Source organism: Daktulosphaira vitifoliae, unplaced genomic scaffold (assembly GCF_025091365.1).
Source record: "Daktulosphaira vitifoliae isolate Bord-2020 unplaced genomic scaffold, ASM2509136v1 Scaffold_1, whole genome shotgun sequence".
NCBI lineage: Eukaryota > Metazoa > Arthropoda > Insecta > Hemiptera > Phylloxeridae > Daktulosphaira > Daktulosphaira vitifoliae.
The window spans coordinates 53,856,325-53,875,833 of NW_026099572.1; the positions used below are offsets into that span (position 1 = coordinate 53,856,325).

The 19,509-nt window shown below is 26.0% G+C and overlaps 2 protein-coding genes across 6 annotated transcripts; one reads left to right on the forward strand and one right to left on the reverse strand.

Moving 5' to 3' along the window:
* Positions 1–1,328: 1,328 nt before the first annotated feature.
* On the reverse strand, positions 1,329–7,370 carry LOC126895863 (protein FAM151B). Of its 4 annotated transcripts, none has more exons than XM_050668140.1 (5): positions 7,256–7,370; positions 6,124–6,195; positions 2,132–2,373; positions 1,883–2,048; positions 1,329–1,791 (listed from the first exon to the last, which is right to left on the reverse strand). In XM_050668140.1, the coding sequence occupies exons 2-5, from the start codon at positions 6,191–6,193 to the stop codon at positions 1,412–1,414; spliced, it is 858 nt and encodes a 285-aa protein (XP_050524097.1). In that variant the 5' UTR covers positions 6,194–6,195; positions 7,256–7,370; the 3' UTR covers positions 1,329–1,411. The 4 variants fall into 4 exon arrangements, with proteins under 4 accessions (XP_050524097.1, XP_050524096.1, XP_050524098.1 ...); XM_050668139.1 differs by lacking the exon at positions 7,256–7,370 and adding an exon at positions 6,272–6,497; XM_050668141.1 differs by lacking the exons at positions 6,124–6,195; positions 7,256–7,370 and adding an exon at positions 4,401–4,543.
* A 1,602-nt stretch (positions 7,371–8,972) lies between these two features.
* On the forward strand, positions 8,973–19,159 carry LOC126904518 (lipase 3-like). 2 transcript variants are annotated; one of them, XM_050683607.1, is made up of 9 exons: positions 8,973–9,041; positions 12,724–12,857; positions 14,175–14,376; positions 14,440–14,542; positions 15,895–16,141; positions 16,942–17,100; positions 17,176–17,260; positions 18,058–18,200; positions 18,653–19,159. In XM_050683607.1, the coding sequence occupies exons 2-9, from the start codon at positions 12,771–12,773 to the stop codon at positions 18,806–18,808; spliced, it is 1,182 nt and encodes a 393-aa protein (XP_050539564.1). In that variant the 5' UTR covers positions 8,973–9,041; positions 12,724–12,770; the 3' UTR covers positions 18,809–19,159. The 2 variants fall into 2 exon arrangements, with proteins under 2 accessions (XP_050539564.1, XP_050539571.1); XM_050683614.1 differs by lacking the exon at positions 8,973–9,041 and having other exon boundaries at positions 12,487–12,857; positions 14,175–14,355; positions 14,428–14,542; positions 18,653–19,158.
* The last annotated feature ends 350 nt before the right edge of the window (positions 19,160–19,509 follow it).

Here is a 19,509-nt window from a genome sequence, read left to right on the forward strand (position 1 = left end):
TTTAAATTAACATAAGTCTTTTTTAAAAGTCAAAATATGGTTTATAGGTTTATTTATGTCTTTTTATAATTGCATATTATATAATAATTATGTATTAATTATACTTATCATTTAGAGACATAAATGAAAAACGAAAAACTTCTTATAAAATATTAAAACTATTTCAATGAAAATATTTATTACTTTTCTTAGTCATGTTTTAGTATAAAACATTTTTTAAACAAAAAATAAAATATGTTTAATTATCAACTTACAATGTAGATAACTCATATCATATTATAAAAATCAGTGCACTGATCCTTAAATATATATGCAGAGAAAAACGAGGTAAGATGACAAATGGGGAAAGATAACAAATGGGGAAAGATGACGAATTTAATTTTTCTCGAAATCAATCACAAATAGCAATATATCTTTACTAGGATATTAGTCTCTTACGGTACAATTTATTACTCACTTGTAGTAACACACGTACGCGCATGTTAATTTTAAGTGTAGTAAAAAAATCATATTTAATGTATTTTTATTTTTATTCTCATTTATTTCTCATTAATCTCATTCAATCTCATTAATCAAAAATGACAATTATTAAGAAAACTCATATTTCGCCTCTTAGAAGATGAAAGAGACTATTTAAAAATGTGTAGTATTAGGCTAAGTATGTAAGTAGTTATCATGTAAATTTTAGATTTTAGATCCATTCACAGAAGTCGGGAAAAATCGTAGAAGTTTAACCTTGTCATTTTAACCCTAATTATTATAATTACTTTACGATTGAAGTATCACGAATAAAATTGTTCCACCAGTAACTATTTAAGACAGAATATTAAAAATATAATATTATCTCTTTAAATATAAAAAGATATTACATTGCAATTGCTATTAGATATCAATTTTACAAATATTACATTTTCGATAGTTTATGTTCAATTAATGTACTAATTCGAAAGTAACCATCTTTATGCCTATTAAATTTTTTTATTTATTTTCAAAATTTTAGCACAAAAAATCTTTAAACAACATATGAATAAAAAGAAATATAAAAAATAACTCATTACCTTTGGGTTAAGTTTACTCAATCTAATATGACGCTTGTAATAAACTACAACTGTGTATGTTCGTGGTAACACTTGATTAAAAATAATAAGTGTATTTGATTAATTCTTAATAATAATAAAATAATTAAAATTTTTCTATAATAATTATCTAATAATATCTTTGTATGTTTAGGAAAAGTCCGAAGGATCTGAACCTCCACTTGATAAAATGTTTAAAAACCAACTAATTAGAGGTAGGAAATTTCCTATAAGACAAATATTACTTTCAAATTAGTCGAAATTAATTTACTTTTTATCTTATTTAAAATCCATTGAATAAAAATACAAAAAAATTTAAAGGCACTTGTTGATACTTAAAAAAATAAAATACTTAATAATGTTATTGTAGAAAATACAGCAAGGGATTTCTTTGAAACACTGTTGTCTGCTCCACTGGTGGCAGCTAGCAACTCAAAAAAAGTATTTGCCATATGATTTGGTAAATCTAAATATACTTTGTTCGAACCGATGGTGTGCACCAAATTGACTAACTTCGTGTAATCAATAGTATCCTTTGAGTCACTGCACCAAATAGTTAAGGTAGATCCGGCAGGGGAAGTCTCTAACAAGTACTGCAATTCGGTTATGGAATTCATTGCATAGCTAGCTCTAACTGCGTATGTCACCGGTTTCATATGTTTGTTTTTGAATAACACATCAACCATACCGTTTATAAAATGTTCAGAATATTTACCTACAATTAATGTGAAGTATTAAGTATGAACAACTCTAAGTAAGAAAACTTCATTGTGTTCAATGGTAATGTAAGAAAACATTTACACTACCAAAATCGCTACGTTTGGTTGTCCAACCCAATGATAACATAGAATTTGGAAAATTTTTGGCTGAAGCTCGTAAAAAAATATCTGCATCAACTCCTGGATTTCCACCCGGCCCAGGACCAGGAAGAACATCTGCATTTAACCAAGGAGTTCTGTTTGGTGGCAGATTCTACAACAATTTTAGTAAATACATCAATAATTAATCTAACAGTCATTAATAGTTACAAAAACAACAATTATCATATAACTTACTTTGAAAATTCTTTCCATAATTGGTATAGCCATCATAAATGCATCTGTGGATTTAAAATCAAGCTTCAGACCTTTGGTTGTACGATTCCATTCCATCAAAAATTCTTCAAGGCTCAAATCTGACACGACGGTAGGTGGATGACCCATTATTGCAATTCTCTCTTGATTTTCTTCCACGACCATGTCTTCGCCATTTACTAAATAACCAGCTACGACGTCCGCTTCAATCATCGTCGAACTACCTATAAAATATATTTTATTTACTTCTTATTTAAAGGGATTATTTGCTTAAAAAGTGGTTACGATGGATGATTAATGAGAGATACCGTTTTAGAATATTGGAATATATACATAAGATCTGTCCAATTATTAAAAAACCTTATATTTATGATCGATTTAAAGATTAATTATTTTAAATATAATCAATTAATGTTTAAAATTACTAAAAAATATTTAAAAACACCAATATTATTGATAAAACAACATTCTTTAAATTAATTAACATTTAACATTTAGTATGTGTTTAACATTAATAATGGTAACATTGTTTCCAAAATACGTATCCGCGATTTTTTAGTAATTTTTTGTGTCTTTTTGAGTTTATATTTTTAGTTTTAAATTAATAATATTTTTAATTTTAAATAAAACTTTATTACTTTTCTGATAAGAATTTGTTTTTTTAGATATTTTATCTTAATAGAAAAAATAATGGACTTCTTAATGTAATCTATTAATGTTTTAATAGTTTATCACAGACATGGATAAGAAGTAATTCAATAATATTTTTTAATACACAAGTACTCTTAAAGAAAAAATATCTTTTTAATTTAGAATACGTCAAAAATAAAGTTTTCTATATAACTTTTAATTAACTTTATAAGTATTTGTAGCATATATCATACTATAATAAAATAATAATTGTTTTTATATTTATTTTACAGTAAGCGGACAAAACTGATGTGCTATGCACTAGGTGTCCTAATAAACCAAACCCAACTCTACCAAATTTTACATGCTGCTAATATGAATTATCTTTATTTTATAATTTTTTAAGAAAAGTTTATTGAATTTCGAATTAAAGAATATATATTTTTTTAATATAAAATAAAAGTAATCGTATTTAATAAATTATTTATTACAGGACTGTAAATTTAAATTAATTTTATTTTAAAATAATAATCTATTTTTGAGTAAATAATAATTCGTAAACATCTGTTATAATAACTTTGCATTTTGCAATTAAATGAAAAAATACACAAATAAATTTACCACTGACATTATTAAGAAATACTCGTAAATAATTAAAGTATTTTATTTAAGCGTTTTATGAATACATATAAATACGTGTTTAAAATATTTTTTTATCTGTTAAATCATTGTAACAATCATACAATTTTTTAATCATTAGGTACATGTGTATGAGTAACTTTCTAAAAAATAGACTATTTAATACATTGAGACTTTATTAGTGTTATTGGTTTAAATAATAATTAATTATCAGGACAGAATAATGTTATAATTATGACATTTAAAACAAAAAATTGAATCACACAACATTTTTTGGTTACGTTTTGAGAAAACGTTATTCAAAAACAAAAAAAGAAATATGTGATACCAATAAAAATAAAATATCATAAAACATAATACTACTTAAAACAAAAAATAATTCTTGTTAAAACAAAAATTAATTCTTTTTCAGCATTATATTAAAAAAAATCTATATAATAAAAATATATTCACTGACTCTCATTAAACTGCTTATGGTAGTGAATTATCTTCGAACCTCTTTTAACGTTAAACGTAAAAATTATATAACGTTTAACTCAATTATAAGATAACGTTATAATATATTTTGACGTTGAATACATTTTTTTATCTGACGCCCGTAAAATATAAGTGAAAAATTTGGGTATAAAATATACTTTTATAAGTAATTTTTAATTTTGTCAGACAAAAGTTTGTATGCATAAATAGTTAAAGAATGATACTAATTTTTCTGTATTCTCCCGTAAGACGCTTAAAATAACATTTTTTAGCAAATGTGAAAATTTAGGTTTATATATATTGTTAATATATTCTGTTTTTAACGCATGGAATCTATGCATGTTGTTTTTTTAAATCAATGTTCACAATTCGTGTATAATCAAACAACGAGAAAATATTTACAGAACACGTGTACATGTGCGCAATTATAACAGCAGTGATTCGTTGACACGATTTCCTACAACGTCATTACATTACACTTTTTTTACTTAAACTGAAAAATCACCAAAGTCATGTCGCTCGGTGTAGTGGTGTTCACAATAGTATTGGCGTGGTCCCGCTTGTCCCACGGGACAGGTTACGTCGACGAATTCCAATGCGTGTGCGGTCAAAACGTGTGGATCAATTTGCACGACATCCGCAGCTCGTTGGAGCTGTGCCGAGACTGTTGGCCATCGATAGGAGCAATTGCTGAATACGGTAAACTGACTTCGCGCATACTGTTGGTCGTTCACAACCGTCACGAGCCATCGGCCCGATGGCTGTGGTTGTTGAACATATGCGCAAATACTGTCACTTGGATTTCAAAACCAACCGATGGGTTCCCCCTGTCCGATACACAAGTACTTTCAAGAATCCGACTGATCGAACACGGCCTGCAGTATATCTTTGACGAATTGAATCCTTTTTTAAATCAATGTCGGCAACAAAAATACGCTCAGCCAGATCGATGGTCTCGAGTAGAGTTTGAAAAGTTCATTTTGGAGAAAGTGAATGAAGTCAAAAGTTCTAACGAGACGACTAGTGGTAAAGTCAAGGACGAAAAAGATTATGAAGTTAAAAAATTATATTTAAACTTCGTTGGTGCTTCGCCGGATTCTCTTAAAGAGATTTTCAACAACCAAATAGGTATCGAGTGGACGTCAATCGGTCACGAAGTGTCCATGTTGTACAACGCTGCCAGAGCAAAATGGGTTTATGGGACACGTGAATTGGTTTTGTACCAAAAAAACGTGATAGCAGCAGTTGAAGCTTCCATAATGGGATACTTGATGATCCATGTGTTGTATTGTCAAGAATACTGGTCAGTAAACCTTCAACAAGGAGTAGCTTCAAATAAAGATAGTGTTCTTGGAGATTACCAAAGAATGTGGATGTCCATAGGCAATTTAATAGATAAATTCAATGAACTTTTGGATCTTAGAACGGCCAAGTATTATCAGTCAATTATTGTCATTGTCAATAACCCAGCGATGGATATCGGCGGTTTTCAGAATGTTAGTAATACCATCAGAGAGATTATTAATGAAATTAGCAGTGGAATGTTTTACTTAAAAAATGTCTGCATCAAACGTTTGACAGATGATCCAGAAAAAATGTTCGTAGAAACAATAGCATTGATCGATAATAATATTAGTTCGGCAGAAGGGTACATTAAAAATGTTCGAAGGATTTTTTCGGGGGTAGATTTCAAGATAATAAAAGAATTCATGAGAAGTACACACGTGTACTTAACCTAATTGAATTCCTTTGAAATCAACGATTATTAAAATACTAATATTTGGAAATTTGGTATAATCAAATTATCATCAATGAAAAAGTTCAACGTGAAAATAGTTAAAAAATTTTTATCAAAAATACTTTTACAATAAAATCCACACAAATCGAAATAATTTAATAAGAACTCATAGTTTTAAGTATCTAACACTGATAGTTAATTTTTAAATGAACTATAAACATCATATTTAAGAAATAGTCAAATGATGTATTTATTTATTAAAACACTTATACATCATGTGTAATACAATGTTATCTGTCTGTATGGTAAATATCTGTGCTCTCTATTTTTTTTTCTTTTATATACTGAAATCTATTTATTATAAGGAAAAACCCAACAGATTTTAGTGTAATGACCTCAATTAAATATTTTTACAATTTAATTTAATTTCCTATAGCTTTTATTGGCCTGAGTACTAATTATACAAAAACGTGATTTTTCTAAAACTTACTTATCAAGGCTTGTTGTAATTTTTCTTTAGAATTAATAGCATGATCCCATTTTATGGCTAGTAAATCCATTTCTGTAAAATTTAAACATTAATTGCTATTAATAACCGGAAAAATATAAGGTCGTTGACTGTAGTTTAAAAAACGCACTCCTATTACTACTTAATTCGTCGTTATTAAATAAAGATTGAAGCATTCCGCCTAAAACTAAATCTATGTAAACAATTAAATTCATTTGTACTCAGTTTTTTTGTTAAAAAAAAATATCAACAAATAACTGTAAAGAAAAGTTTCATTTGAAGACTAGTTCAACTACCCCTGTCTGTTGTTACACAACGAACGCGCATCACTAAATTGGTAATAATGTACACAAGGGTAATACGACGTTTAACACACTAGGTCTGTTTATCGATAGTTGTTTAGAGTTAAATTCAACTATCGATATTATTTTATACCTCTAAGTATAATTTGTAAGAATTAAGATTGATAATTTTGAATTTTTGTAAACATAGAGTTAATCAAAAAAGTTAAATAAATTAAAAGTTATAACAAATTTAATTACTCATTAAATTCCAAATAATTTGAAACATGTTATTAAATTATTATATACATATCTTAAGCTCAATTTGAAATACAAATAGGTTTAAATCTACTGAGCAAAAATTCAAGGCTGTAAGGCGTATGATTATATATCAATTAAAAAAAAGATGTTCACACAAAGAGCAAAGGAGAATTTATGAATTTTACGCCTTAGACAAAAGAAATAAAACGTCCTTTGAACCAAATGTATATTTAGCAATATATATGTAAAATAAAAAGACACTTAGATCGATAATTTTTTCGCTAAATCTAAATGTATATAAAGTTTATCTAGAATTCCATGCATTAATAGACAATTAATAATAATAATTTCATTTTAATGATTATTAATTTTTTCATAAAATATACATATTAATAATTTGTTTAAGCCGTGTACCAGAAACGCCCCTGACAATTTCAATACCAACAGCACTTTACCCCCTATGGCCTTCTCAAAATACGTCTCTGGCAAAAATTTTTGATACAATAAATAAAAATGAAAATTTTTTTACTAAAATAAAATTAAGATAATAATTAAAAAAACAACTGACATACCAGCCTAGAAAAAACAAAATTTCAACAACTTGTGTAAATAAAAATGTGGTAAAATATATTTGACTTATAATAACATTTTATAGATAAACTGCGATTTTCCTGGTTTCTAATTTTTTTTCAATTGTATTTGTTTTTATCTAAATCTTTGCGTAAAAAATTAAACCACGTCAATAAGATAATAGATAATTCTAGAAGCAAACAGTATGTTATAAAATAATACAATTAAGCTGTACTTTTATTATTATATTTCATTGAAAACTCGATAGTATGTTACAAATACCTTAAGCACCTGCTGTTACAGTTTGTAAAATGATAAGACATATTTCAAGGACGACTACAAAACTATTCTCTATGAAGAATTTTTATCATAAATGCATAATAATATTAGTAAACGGTTATCATTTTTTCTTGTAAGTGAAATCTTTGTTCAGTAAATGTATTTGTGGGTTAGCTACAAATATCAGTTATATGAACAAACGTTGACCACGTGTTGTGTACCTAACAGGTCGATATTTTTGTGCCGTATATGTGTAAGTAAATGCGAGTAGAATTGCCGCCATGTTTGCAGCAAAGGGGCATCGGCCTTTGTGTTATTGAACTTATTATTAGCAACACTTCTAAATATCGATTGTACTCTAAACGTGTTACATTGATAATTGAAATTTTTAATTATCATTTTAATTGTAAATTTTTGTTTATGTCTGATTTCAGATAGTTGGAATCAACGACAAAAACATAATACTTGACAATCGTTTTCACAACAGTTTATTGCGTAGCGATGGACATAGTGTTAAATTTACTTTTTTTCAAAGCCAATTCAGAATATTTTAGTTTTTTCATAATAATGCTACATTTTTGTAGTATTAGAATTATTATTATTTAGACGAAAATTAAAATTATGATTATTTAATATTCAATATTTTTTTAAAACCATATTTGAATACATAATATACAATTATAATTGTAAATTTATTTATCTATTGATAAGTAAATTTTATTAGGTAGTTCATTATTAATCACAAACCACAAAGTTGAAACAATTATGAGTATATTCTAGGTTTTCTAATTACGGTAAAAAATCTTGAACTTGATGTACATTACTGTTTTACAGTCGCTATTGTAAGACCTTCAAAACTAATAATTCCTATTGTTTTCTCGAACACGTTTCTACACAACATCTTCAAACAAGTTTCAATTGTAATCAATTACAACATTTATCATAAACACAAACTACAGTTATCATTATTTTTATTTAATTACTATTTTTTTAGTTTTAATGTAATTGATGTTTTATACTGTTTTATATTTAAATTTATTAAAAAAAGGTCCATCATTTAAAAAAAAACAAATATCAGTTTATTTGAAAAATAAATTTCATGCTTCCTTTTTTGATAAAGTAGTTATAAAAATGTATTTTCTCAGAAACTTATTTGACTTCAACAAGTTTAAGTGTATTAATTAAGACTACAAGATTGTTTTTATAAAAGCCATACCGCTTATTTAATTAGACATTCTTTCAACATTTATTATGACAAAGCAGTTTGACAACCAAAAACTCATTTTATTATTTCGTTATTATACATATTTCTTTTCTAAACCTTGATGTCAATGACCCTCATATGCAAAAATAATTTCAAAACTTTATTTATTTGCTTAGTAAATATAGTACATTCATAGTATTTAAATGTAGACTAGTTTTGTATCTTAAGTAATATTTAAAAATGTTACTTGACTTTTAGTTGAAGGATTATTAGACTATTATGAGGTTATCTACATACGTTTAGAGGTATAGTACTTATTATGAATAAAATAGAAATCAAGGACTAAAGGTTTTTATAGGTTTCAGTGTGTTAATGCTTTTTTGTTTTATATAATTTTACGTTCCTTTTATTTGGTTTCATACTTTTCTTAATTTCAATCTTTAAACCAACTAATTTTGTCCAATTCCAGTTAATAAATGTCTTTGATTAAATTGTATACATATTTAAAATAATCTTCATTCATAAAAAAACACTAATCCTGTGTCGGCATAAATTACTTCCTGCAATAATACATAAAATTTGCTATTTCAACATTGGAAAAAATAGGGGTAGCTTAGGGCTACTTAACATCTAATACGAAAAAATAGAGAACTTTTCTTAGTACCATTTTTTATAATATTTTATGACATATTTGCTAACTCTTAAGTGCAAGTGAAAAATTGTTTAGAAGTTATTCAAAAAATGTTCTTTTTTCAGTTCTTTTTTGCATTTTAGAAAAAATTTCTGTTCGTGCTCCCTAACCTTCCTTGCCTTCATACCATATATGACTAAAATTAAGAATAAAACTCATTTAAATAAATTACAAATATGCATTGTTATATTTAATATGAATACAGTTTATAACAGTTAATACAGTAAATATAAAATACAAAAATAGAAATTTTTAAACCTTACTTTTTTGAGATTCAATGCGAAGCTGAGAATTTTAAAATTTCATTTTATTTACGATATTTTTTAATTTTCTGGGAGAATATTTTTATGTTGATAATCCCTTATTATTAATTCGTAATGATAAGTTTCTGTTAAATTTTTACATTATTGTATACTGTAATTTAACACAGTTCATTATACTCTTGTTAATATTGTATTTAATTGTATACATCACCCGCAGTGAACAAAAAGTAAAATTAAATGACAGTTATTTATTTTTAAATCTATCATACTGTTCAAGATGAAAACATTAAAATTTCTCTGTTTTATTATGCGTACGGTATCAATTGATTTTTTTTCTTTAATTTGTATGCCCTAATGATTAATTAGATGCGTTTTAATAGATTCTCCTTAAATATTATGATCGGGGAAAGTAAATTGTAAAAAATACAATGTAAAAATGTCAAAAGCTAAATAAGAGAGTTAATGAAAGTATAGACTTGATAAGAAGATAAATTATACAATTTAATTGATTATAACCTACAATTCAAAATATGTTTACCATACATATGAACTATTTGTTTTCAATTTAATATTTAAATAAATACCGTTATAGTCATAAGCGCAAATAAAGATATATTTTGGCTTCTTAGCACCCCCCGAGATGACATTAGCACACTCCAGCAGATTTCACCATTCTTCTAAAATTTGATTAGGAAAAATAAAATAATTCCTTATAGTATTATACATAATAATAAATAATTAATGTTATTTTGAGATCTCATTTTTTAATATTGTAAGTCTGTAATGCCGTCGACGTAGTATATCTATTTTATTTTAAGCATAATAATATGTCATGTTTTCAACAACTATAGTTGAAATACTGCAGTGGTAGAAAAAAAATGTATTTAACGTTATACATAATTGTTTATTTATAAACAGATAAAGAGAAGGTTGGTATAAAATTTTGATTGGAGGGAGGACATTTTTTTGATCTTTAGAATTTAAGTACCCCAAGTTCAGAACACTATTTGAATCTCTGGTTATAGTGTTCCATAAGATTTTTTTAAATACTTGAATGATTTAGTACTTCTAACATTTTTTTTCTACCCATTTTTTAAAATACATTTAATCTCACAAAGTGTCATTACATGAGCAATTATTAATCTCAAATTATCAATTTTTAAATTCCTTTACAATAATTTTCTTTATGAATTCATAGAACTGAAACGAGCTAAGAATTAAAACAAGACATTAAACAAATAATTAATTATTTAACTTCTTTTTTAAAGCATACTTTTTAATTTCATATTCAAATTTAACTTTATTAAGGCTCTTAACATTTGTCTCTAAACAACTAACTAAAAACATAATAAAAAAATAATTTTAAGAATCCTATTTCCCTATATTTTTTTTTAATTATTAGCTTTGGTGTGAAGCTTAATTAATTTTACTATAATATGTTTTTTTTATATCTGTCATCAATTTTTCTCAGCTCCCACTGGAATGATTTCTTTCAACAATACGTCAAAAGATCACAAATTTTATCTAGTTAAAGACATTACCCTTAAAAATTGAAAAAGTTTTCCTCGTTCCTTGTAAATGGGGGAAATCCCTCAAAAAATTAAAATTTTTTAAATTATTAAATTTTGACTTTTTTTAACTTTGTTTTTTAAAAGCTATCATGAATTTTTAAAAAATGAACGAAATAAAATAATTTTTTTTATATATTTACCTTAGATGTTTATCTTTTATTTCCTATACATTTTTTTAAAAATTTGACTCTTTACCTGCCCATAGGGGGTTCAATATAGCAACTCTTACACAAAAATTTAACTTTTCTGGAAAATGCTCCAGAAATAATTCGAGCTACAACATATATGTTAAAATAAAGCTTATATTTTGTACTATAAGTTCAAAAAAAATAGATTTATTCTGACGACTTTTTTCTGTATGTAATTGTTCCCAGAAATGCGAAAAAAATTATCATTTTGATATAATTGAAATATTCAGAACTTTATTTCGTGATTAGTTTTACCTATGGGTTATCCGTTGGATGCGTTGTTGAATTTCATTAAAGTCTAGATTTTTTGGTTATTTTTATACATAAAATAACGTTCCAGTTAAAACCAAATTATTTTTAATTATTTTTTGAAAAGTTTTACAGCAAACATTTAAATTTTTATAAACGTTTTCCACATAAGTAATGAAATACACAACTAATCTCTCTATTAAATTTACAATACTAAATTATTGAATAACAATTTCATACTAAGATTTATTACTAAAATTAAAACTATGAATTACTAAATATTTATTCATACATTAAACTTATAAATTAAAGAACTACTATCAAGATATAATTAAGGAAATAGGAGTTGCATTTAGAATAATAGACCAAATTCTTAAAATTATACACTAAGTACAGATTTGCATAGAAACGTTTCGTATGATAGTGATTTTAATTACTGTCAAATATCATTTATGCTTGTCCCAACTATGCCACGACCTCACTGTGCTACCCTTTTTTTACTTGCTTTTATAGATGTAGAGATTATGATTATTTACTTTCAATTGCGGAATATTTATTTCTTTAGTATTATTAAATGACTTGTGTAATAACAGCTACGGAATCCTACCTTTTACATGTCACATTCACTTAGTGGGTTTTTTTTACTTTATTTGGCTGCAGTGGTAGTCAAATGATTTTGCCATAGGAGGGGATTAAAAACTCTTATGATGACAAATTTAGTGGACGCTGTAATCTCATATATCAGATCTTAGAAATAGTGGTAACAAACATGAAAAAACACATATCATAGTAAAATTATTACCTTATCAGCTTTGCATCGAAGCTAAAATGTATTAGAAAAAGTTTTCATTTATATGCTATAATTTTGGAAAATAACTTACTTTATTCCCTCCATTTACATAATTCGTACATTACATTATTCACTAGTGTAAGAAGGCCGTTACAGCCTTCTTATTATACTTCATATGGTCTTGAAACTCTTACTGTAGTCTAGCTAGATTTATTTGAATCGCTTTCTTGATTAGTACAAAATCGAATACTGAACACGCACGCTGCTTTCAGTCTTGAGCTGATGGAGTTAAGAAGTGTGTTGTCTGTTATCACTTTAGCCTGTGCATCAGTAGCAGTAAATGCGAAGAAGAGCAAGATTTTAGGAACAGTGAGTTTTAAATAATGAATAAATTTATCATTATGTAAGACTATTTTGAGCCAATCTATTATATAATATTATTTCTATTGTATCTTATAATAGTATTATATTTTTCCAAGAAAAATTGATTTTATAGAAGTAGTTTAAGTGATAAAGCTTAAAAATAATATTTAACAATTCTTATTTTACTGAAGTTTAATTGTGCTTACTTGTGGCTTGAAGGTAATGAAAATTATTGTAATAAGTAATTTAATCAGGGTTGATAGAAAATATATTTTTTTTAACCAGTTCCATAAGACCAATGTATAAACCATTTTGAATTTTTTACTATTTGAAACGTAACAACCCTGAATTTAATATCATACATGTAAAATTTTAAGGTTATTATTTGAATCGTTAAATCATAAAAGTCGTTAAGAATTAATTCAATGTAATGTGACTACTAAATACCACCAGGGTTGCGTAAACATGAGTGTAAGATGACTAGGCTTCAAATGCAATATTATTAACGGCAATAAACTAAGAATTTACGAGTCATTCATGTTGGAAACTGTGTACTTAAAGCGCAGATTTCGTCAAAAAAAGACAATTAGAGGTTTTTTTTTAACTTGTACATGGAAAAAGTATACTTTTGCTGGAAATTATATTACTTATTTTTCTACTCAATCACTATTTTAAAATCCGGTTTTTATCAACATCTATTTTTATATTTATAATTAATAATTTCTTAGTCCATTCAGGTAGCTCTAATGTAATCAACTTATTTAAATTTTATCATTTCATATTTAAATCATCTGTTGTCAGAGCTCACGTTAAGTATAATGGCGTCCTACAAAAACTATTACAAAGGCTTTTCTTTCATACTTACAAAACAGATGTTTCTTAGCGTTCAAAGGAAATATGTATTACTGCCGCCGTAGAAAATCGACCTGGTCGCCTTACTCTAGAGCCAGCCTAGCCAATGCGATTAATTTTTTTGTACGAACTGTAAATTATAATAAAAGTGAATAAAAACATTTAACAATTCAGATTACTTTGAATGATTAATTTAAAAATACGCAACATAATAAGTCGCAGCATAATTCGGACAAATATAAATATCTGACAGTAATTAACCATCACTATCATAAAAATATATGCGAATTTGTAAAAACTTTAATAGAAATTTAATAAACTAAAATTATATGTATTCAATTTTAGTATATTAATTATATGCATTTATATAAAGAAATGCCTCGATAATATTTTGGTTCAATGGGATTTATTTAAAATTTGCATTTCAGGTTTTTTATAATGAATATCTATACTTTTGCTTTATTATTTTAGGAAGATCTTATAGAAAATCATGGACATCGACATTTTAGCCGACATACAATTCCTACTGATGATAGGTACTTGATAGATATGTTTCGTATTAAAGGACATGGTGGTCCCCCGTTTTTACTTTTACATGCTCTTATGGGAGCATCTGATCAATGGTTTTTAAGAGATCGGCAACACGATTTACGTAATTATTACAATTTTCAAAGTAATTTTATTATTATTATTTTTTTATTGAAAAAAAATTTATTCTTTAAAGCCTCAATTCTAGTTAACAGTGGATACGATGTTTGGTTGGGTGATTTTAGAGGTAATATTTATTCCAGAAAACATGAAAGTCTTAATGTATCTAGTGCCGAGTATTGGAAATTCAGGTGATTGAAAAGACTATGTTTTACTAATAGCTCTTAATTATTTACACATAACCAATCTTTAAGCAGCCACTCAAATTAGTTAAAATTCTGTATGTTTAATAAATTAGTAATGTTTTAAAGTTCGGTTATAGTATTATATACTAATCAATAGTATGGTACCATATACTTAAATTCAAAAGTAAACTCATTTTTTCTGAATAATATCAATGAATATTAACACGACATAAAGTATGTACCGTTCGTTTTTCAAAATGTTTAAAAATTTAAATTCAAAATAAGAATTCATCACTAATTTGGTGTTAGTTATATCGGAGGCAACAATAATCTGTTTCAATGGGCAATATTTTACTTGTATAGTAGTTATCAAAAATGTTTTCTCAGTGGTCGTTCAACAATATAAAATTTTAAACTTGTGTGGAATATAATTGTATGCGTCTATTAATAGTCATCAATAACTTCAGTATACAAAACAGTAGAATAAAAATAGAAATTTGGTTTAGAAACGCTTAAGTTTAATACGCTAAACAGACGAACGCTTGATTGGATAAGAACAAAATTGTTTGTAAATTATTTTTTCTATTATATTATCAAGGTAAAAATAGGGGTTCTGATTAAAAAATAATAATGGTAATATTTTTTATCCTTGAATAAAATGTTAAACAATATTTTTCTTTACAAAAAAATTTTCTAATATTTCCTAGAAAATGAGTGTCGTAACTCAATGAATCACTTTTTATTTTTGAGGTGGGCGATAGGAGCGTTCTCCTTTCTTGTACCAGCATAATCAATATTTTATTAAGCAGATATTTATTAAAAAAATGCTTTAAAGACAATTTTTATTGCCATCTCTTTGTTTTTTGAGAATTTTTTCTAGTACGCCTACTATTGAGTCGCCCTATCATAATGAGTTCTAAATACTTTGCTGATACATCGAGTAATCAGAATTTTTATGTTATAAGTTTTTTCTTATATATAATTTTTATAAATAATTGAAGATAGTTTCAATTATTTACAAAAAAAATTCAATAGTATGAAATTATAATCAACTAGTATTTAGTATGATTTTAGATTCAAATCATGCACCCAGAAAAAAACCTCGATCTATATAATAAATTATTTGTTCAATTTGATAAATATATCATTACTATTGAATCTATGATATATTTATCAAAATGATAAATTTTTTTCTTGTCTTGAACAATAATTATTTATAAGAATAGTTATTTTGTTCGTATTAATAAAACATTATCATAAACCCTTGATAAAATTTCTCTATCAAAATTGATTGAGGTTTTTCTTTGGGTGTGGTGACACTAAATACTTTATTTTAAAAATTGCTTTGTAATATTTAGTATTGATGAATGGATTTATTACGACTTACCAGCTATGATTGATTATGTTTGCAAGGAATCTGGTTACGATAAAATATACATAGTCACTTATTCTTTGAGCAGTGCTGTCTTCTTTTCGACAGTAGCTCTAAGACCCGAATATAATGAAAAAGTTATAGTTAGCTATCATTTGGCTCCATTTGTAGCATTTTCCAATGTTAAATCGGTGCTATTACGCCTAGGAATTCAGTTTGGGCCTCAATACTTGGTGAGTTATATTAAATACAACATAAATAAAGCGAATTAAAAAATAAACTAGTTTCGATGTTTAGTAGAATAGTTTGTACTACAGTTTGGTATAAGTTGACTCATAAAATGTATCATTTGAAAATGATTTGTATTAATTAAAAATGTTAACCAAGAAAAGAGTAGTTGTGCGACCACAATAAATTCAAAATATTCATCGTTATCATTTTAATAAGAAAAAGAAAAAAATGTTTTTAAAATTCGTGTAAAAAATAATTTTTTACTAAGAAATGAGCAAAGACAACTTAAGTCCAGAGGACTCACAACTCTGATAATTCTAAAATATCATTATATGTACATTTTAGTTAGAAATATTAGTGAGACTATTTCAATATTATATTAAAAATTGTGCTTTAAGTTTTAAAAATTATATCTTTAAGACTTTCATGATCATATCATTTTGTTGGAAGCATAATTAATTTTATATTAACATAGTCTCCAATATTGCTGCAGGAGAATAATTCTCTTTTTAGAGTAGAAAAACTTCCCATGATAACTGTCTTTGACTGTCATTTTTTTCCTGTATTAACTGTAACATGATTAGTTCATGACCAGTTCATTAGGAATTATAAGTTTTTACAATAATCCTGAAACCCACCAATCAGTATGCGCTCCCCAAACTGAAAAATCTTAATTAAATTATATTTATATTGAAACAAAAATTGACTTTGGTTTTTTATGCTGTCATTTACAACAAAAATATTTTGTTACATTCGATATAATAACTATTTGTTTAATAAGATTTAACATTTATTATTTCAGACAGTAGCCAGAGGTCTTAATATCCATGAATTATTTCCACGCAATGAAAGGGAAGTAGAAATGTATTCGTCACTTTGTAGTAAAAATTCAACATTTTTGAAGTCGTGTACTGCAATTGTGTCGGACTTTTTTGGATTGGATACGTCTGGTAACTCTACAGTAAGTATTATTTTTTTAGTTCAATATGTTAAAAAATCTCTTTTAGAATTGAGTTTTTCATTTGTCAAATTATAGAAAGATCTGGATTTTAAACTAGCTTACTCGAGAGCTGGAGTATCACTCAATAGTATAGATCATTTACTTCAAATGTTAAGAACTAGTAAGCATTAATTTAAATTGTTTATGATATAAATATCAGATAAACTCAAATTCCTTTATGAGAAATTAATGATGTAAGGGTATAAGTACATTATGGAAATTATAAGTTTACCAACTCCGTCTGTAATAGTTTATTATAAAACAAATTATTTGCATTTACAAGATAATTGTTTGTTAAAAGTGATACATTTTTGATGTTGAAATTGAAAGTTGATAGGGCTAACTTACCCCCTTATCAAAGCTTGAACAACGACATATAGTAGTAGTAAGTAGCACTATCGGTACCTAAGTCTTTATGTTCGTATACGGTGGTCAAATCGTACCGTTGAGTCCGATGACTTGTTGGCCGTAAACTGATGTAGTTTTGTTGGTTTTGCGTTCCATCGTATATTTTATTGAATATTCACTTCATATTTGGAGTGGTATTCTAACCGTTCACACATCGATATTGTTTCTCCTATTTCCGGTCAGTTAGTGCGCGATGGGTGAGGTTATTCTTTTCTTTGTGTTAATCTTCTTACTATGTGTAATTATTTAATTTGTATATGTGCAAAAGAATTGTTATTAGTAAAAATCTAATCAATTGTGTTTTAATTTTATTATTTGAGTGTCAAGTAAAACACTCGACCCGTCATTTATAAATATAGTTAATTAATTTAACGTTTTTGTGAAGTATTGAAAGGCGCTCTGGGACCTAATATTCAACTACATTATTTTTTCAACGGAGATTGAACTTCCAACAAAAAATATTAATACATTTGTTAAAAAAGTTAACTACATTGTTAATATTTTTTTTAGAAAAAATGCAACATTATGATTTAGGATTCTTTAGAAATTGGAAAACATACGGACAATACAGACCACCAGAGTACGATTTAAGAAAAGTAACGTCGCCCAGTGTTTTATTTCATAGTTACAATGATAGAATTGTTGATAAACGAGTAAGAAACAAAATTAAACAATTTAATATCTAATATTTATACTTTAAAATTACGGTATGATACCTATTTCTGAATGAAGACAACTTTGGATCATAAAAGTTGTTTTATTTGTTTTTTTTTAAATATTACAAGTTAAACGCGATTAAGATAAGAGAAAGGTTTAATGTCAATTTAATTACGAATTCAAATAATCATAAATTATTTAGTGATTACTTCTATGAAAATGAATGGTTAAACATTTTTCTTAATTGAAGATATAATTATTTTTTACTGCTTGGAAAATTTTTGCGCAATGTTATCTAGAAGGTTTGATTTGGACAAGTATTTTTTGTAATCTACATACGTTTCACTTGCTATAAGAAAAACTATTCAATAATGAAAATTTTGTTATTGGCAAAATTATAATTGAATACTTGTTTTATCTTAATCAGATTTTCATTTTATTTTTTTAGACAATAGATAAACTGGCTGTTTTATTACCAAATGTACATCAAACTTTCAATATAAAGGATCGCCATTTTGGTCATGTTGATTATGCATTCAATAAGAAAGCAAAACACCTGGTGTTCGATAATATTATTGAAAACGCTAAGCAATTTCGAAGCTAGCAGTATATTTGAAAATTATTTTTCGTGATTGGAATATTCCTACTAAATTATAATTTGTACCTGCCAAATTTAACTTTTCTACAATTACTAACTTAGAAAAACGTGTTGTTATAACGGATTTTTTTTTATATAATGTATTTATTTGTTAAGAAAACTAAAAACCTCAGACTTAAATATTTTTAAGACTATAACATATTTTTTTATTACGACTGGTATTCACAAATTTCATATTAATGGGATACTTTAGAAATTTTGCTTTTGAGGAAAAATATTTTCTTTTTAACATTTTAAATTTGTTGTAGACCTTTTTTAGAGTTATAATAGGAAAAAATGAGGAATTAATCTTCATCTTCTACAATAAAAAAAAAAAAAATTATTTTTATTTTTATCATTATGTTAGTTACTAGTAGATGAATACTAAAATAGAATAGGGATTTTAATTTCTTCTATGTTTATTTCAAATTAAAGTACTAAAAACATTTAATTTTTTGATAGTTAAAAGTTTATTTATTGTATATATATGTATTATTAAAATAGATCTTGTAATTACTTTTGTTGGAAGAGTTATTAGACTAAATCTAAAATAGTTATCAGGTCCTATTTCATTATGAAAAATAAATGTAGTGATATAAATAATTTTATTAAAAAATTGTTGTGATTCTTTATTAAATTTTTTTGTTTATTTAAATGTCAAATGTAAT

Coding starts and splice junctions, on each gene's coding strand:
- LOC126904518 (XM_050683607.1), top strand. CDS start 12,771: ATGGAGTTAAGAAGTGTGTTGTCTGTTATCACTTTAGCCTGTGCATCA. Junction 14,377..14,439: donor TAATTATTACAATTTTCAAA/GTAATTTTATTA, acceptor CCTCAATTCTAG/TTAACAGTGGATACGATGTT. Junction 17,101..17,175: donor ATACGTCTGGTAACTCTACA/GTAAGTATTATT, acceptor GTCAAATTATAG/AAAGATCTGGATTTTAAACT.
- LOC126895863 (XM_050668139.1), bottom strand. CDS start 6,356: ATGAATTTAATTGTTTACATAGATTTAGTTTTAGGCGGAATGCTTCAA. Junction 6,196..6,271: donor CGAATTAAGTAGTAATAGGA/GTGCGTTTTTTA, acceptor TAAATTTTACAG/AAATGGATTTACTAGCCATA. Junction 2,049..2,131: donor TTATGGAAAGAATTTTCAAA/GTAAGTTATATG, acceptor AAATTGTTGTAG/AATCTGCCACCAAACAGAAC.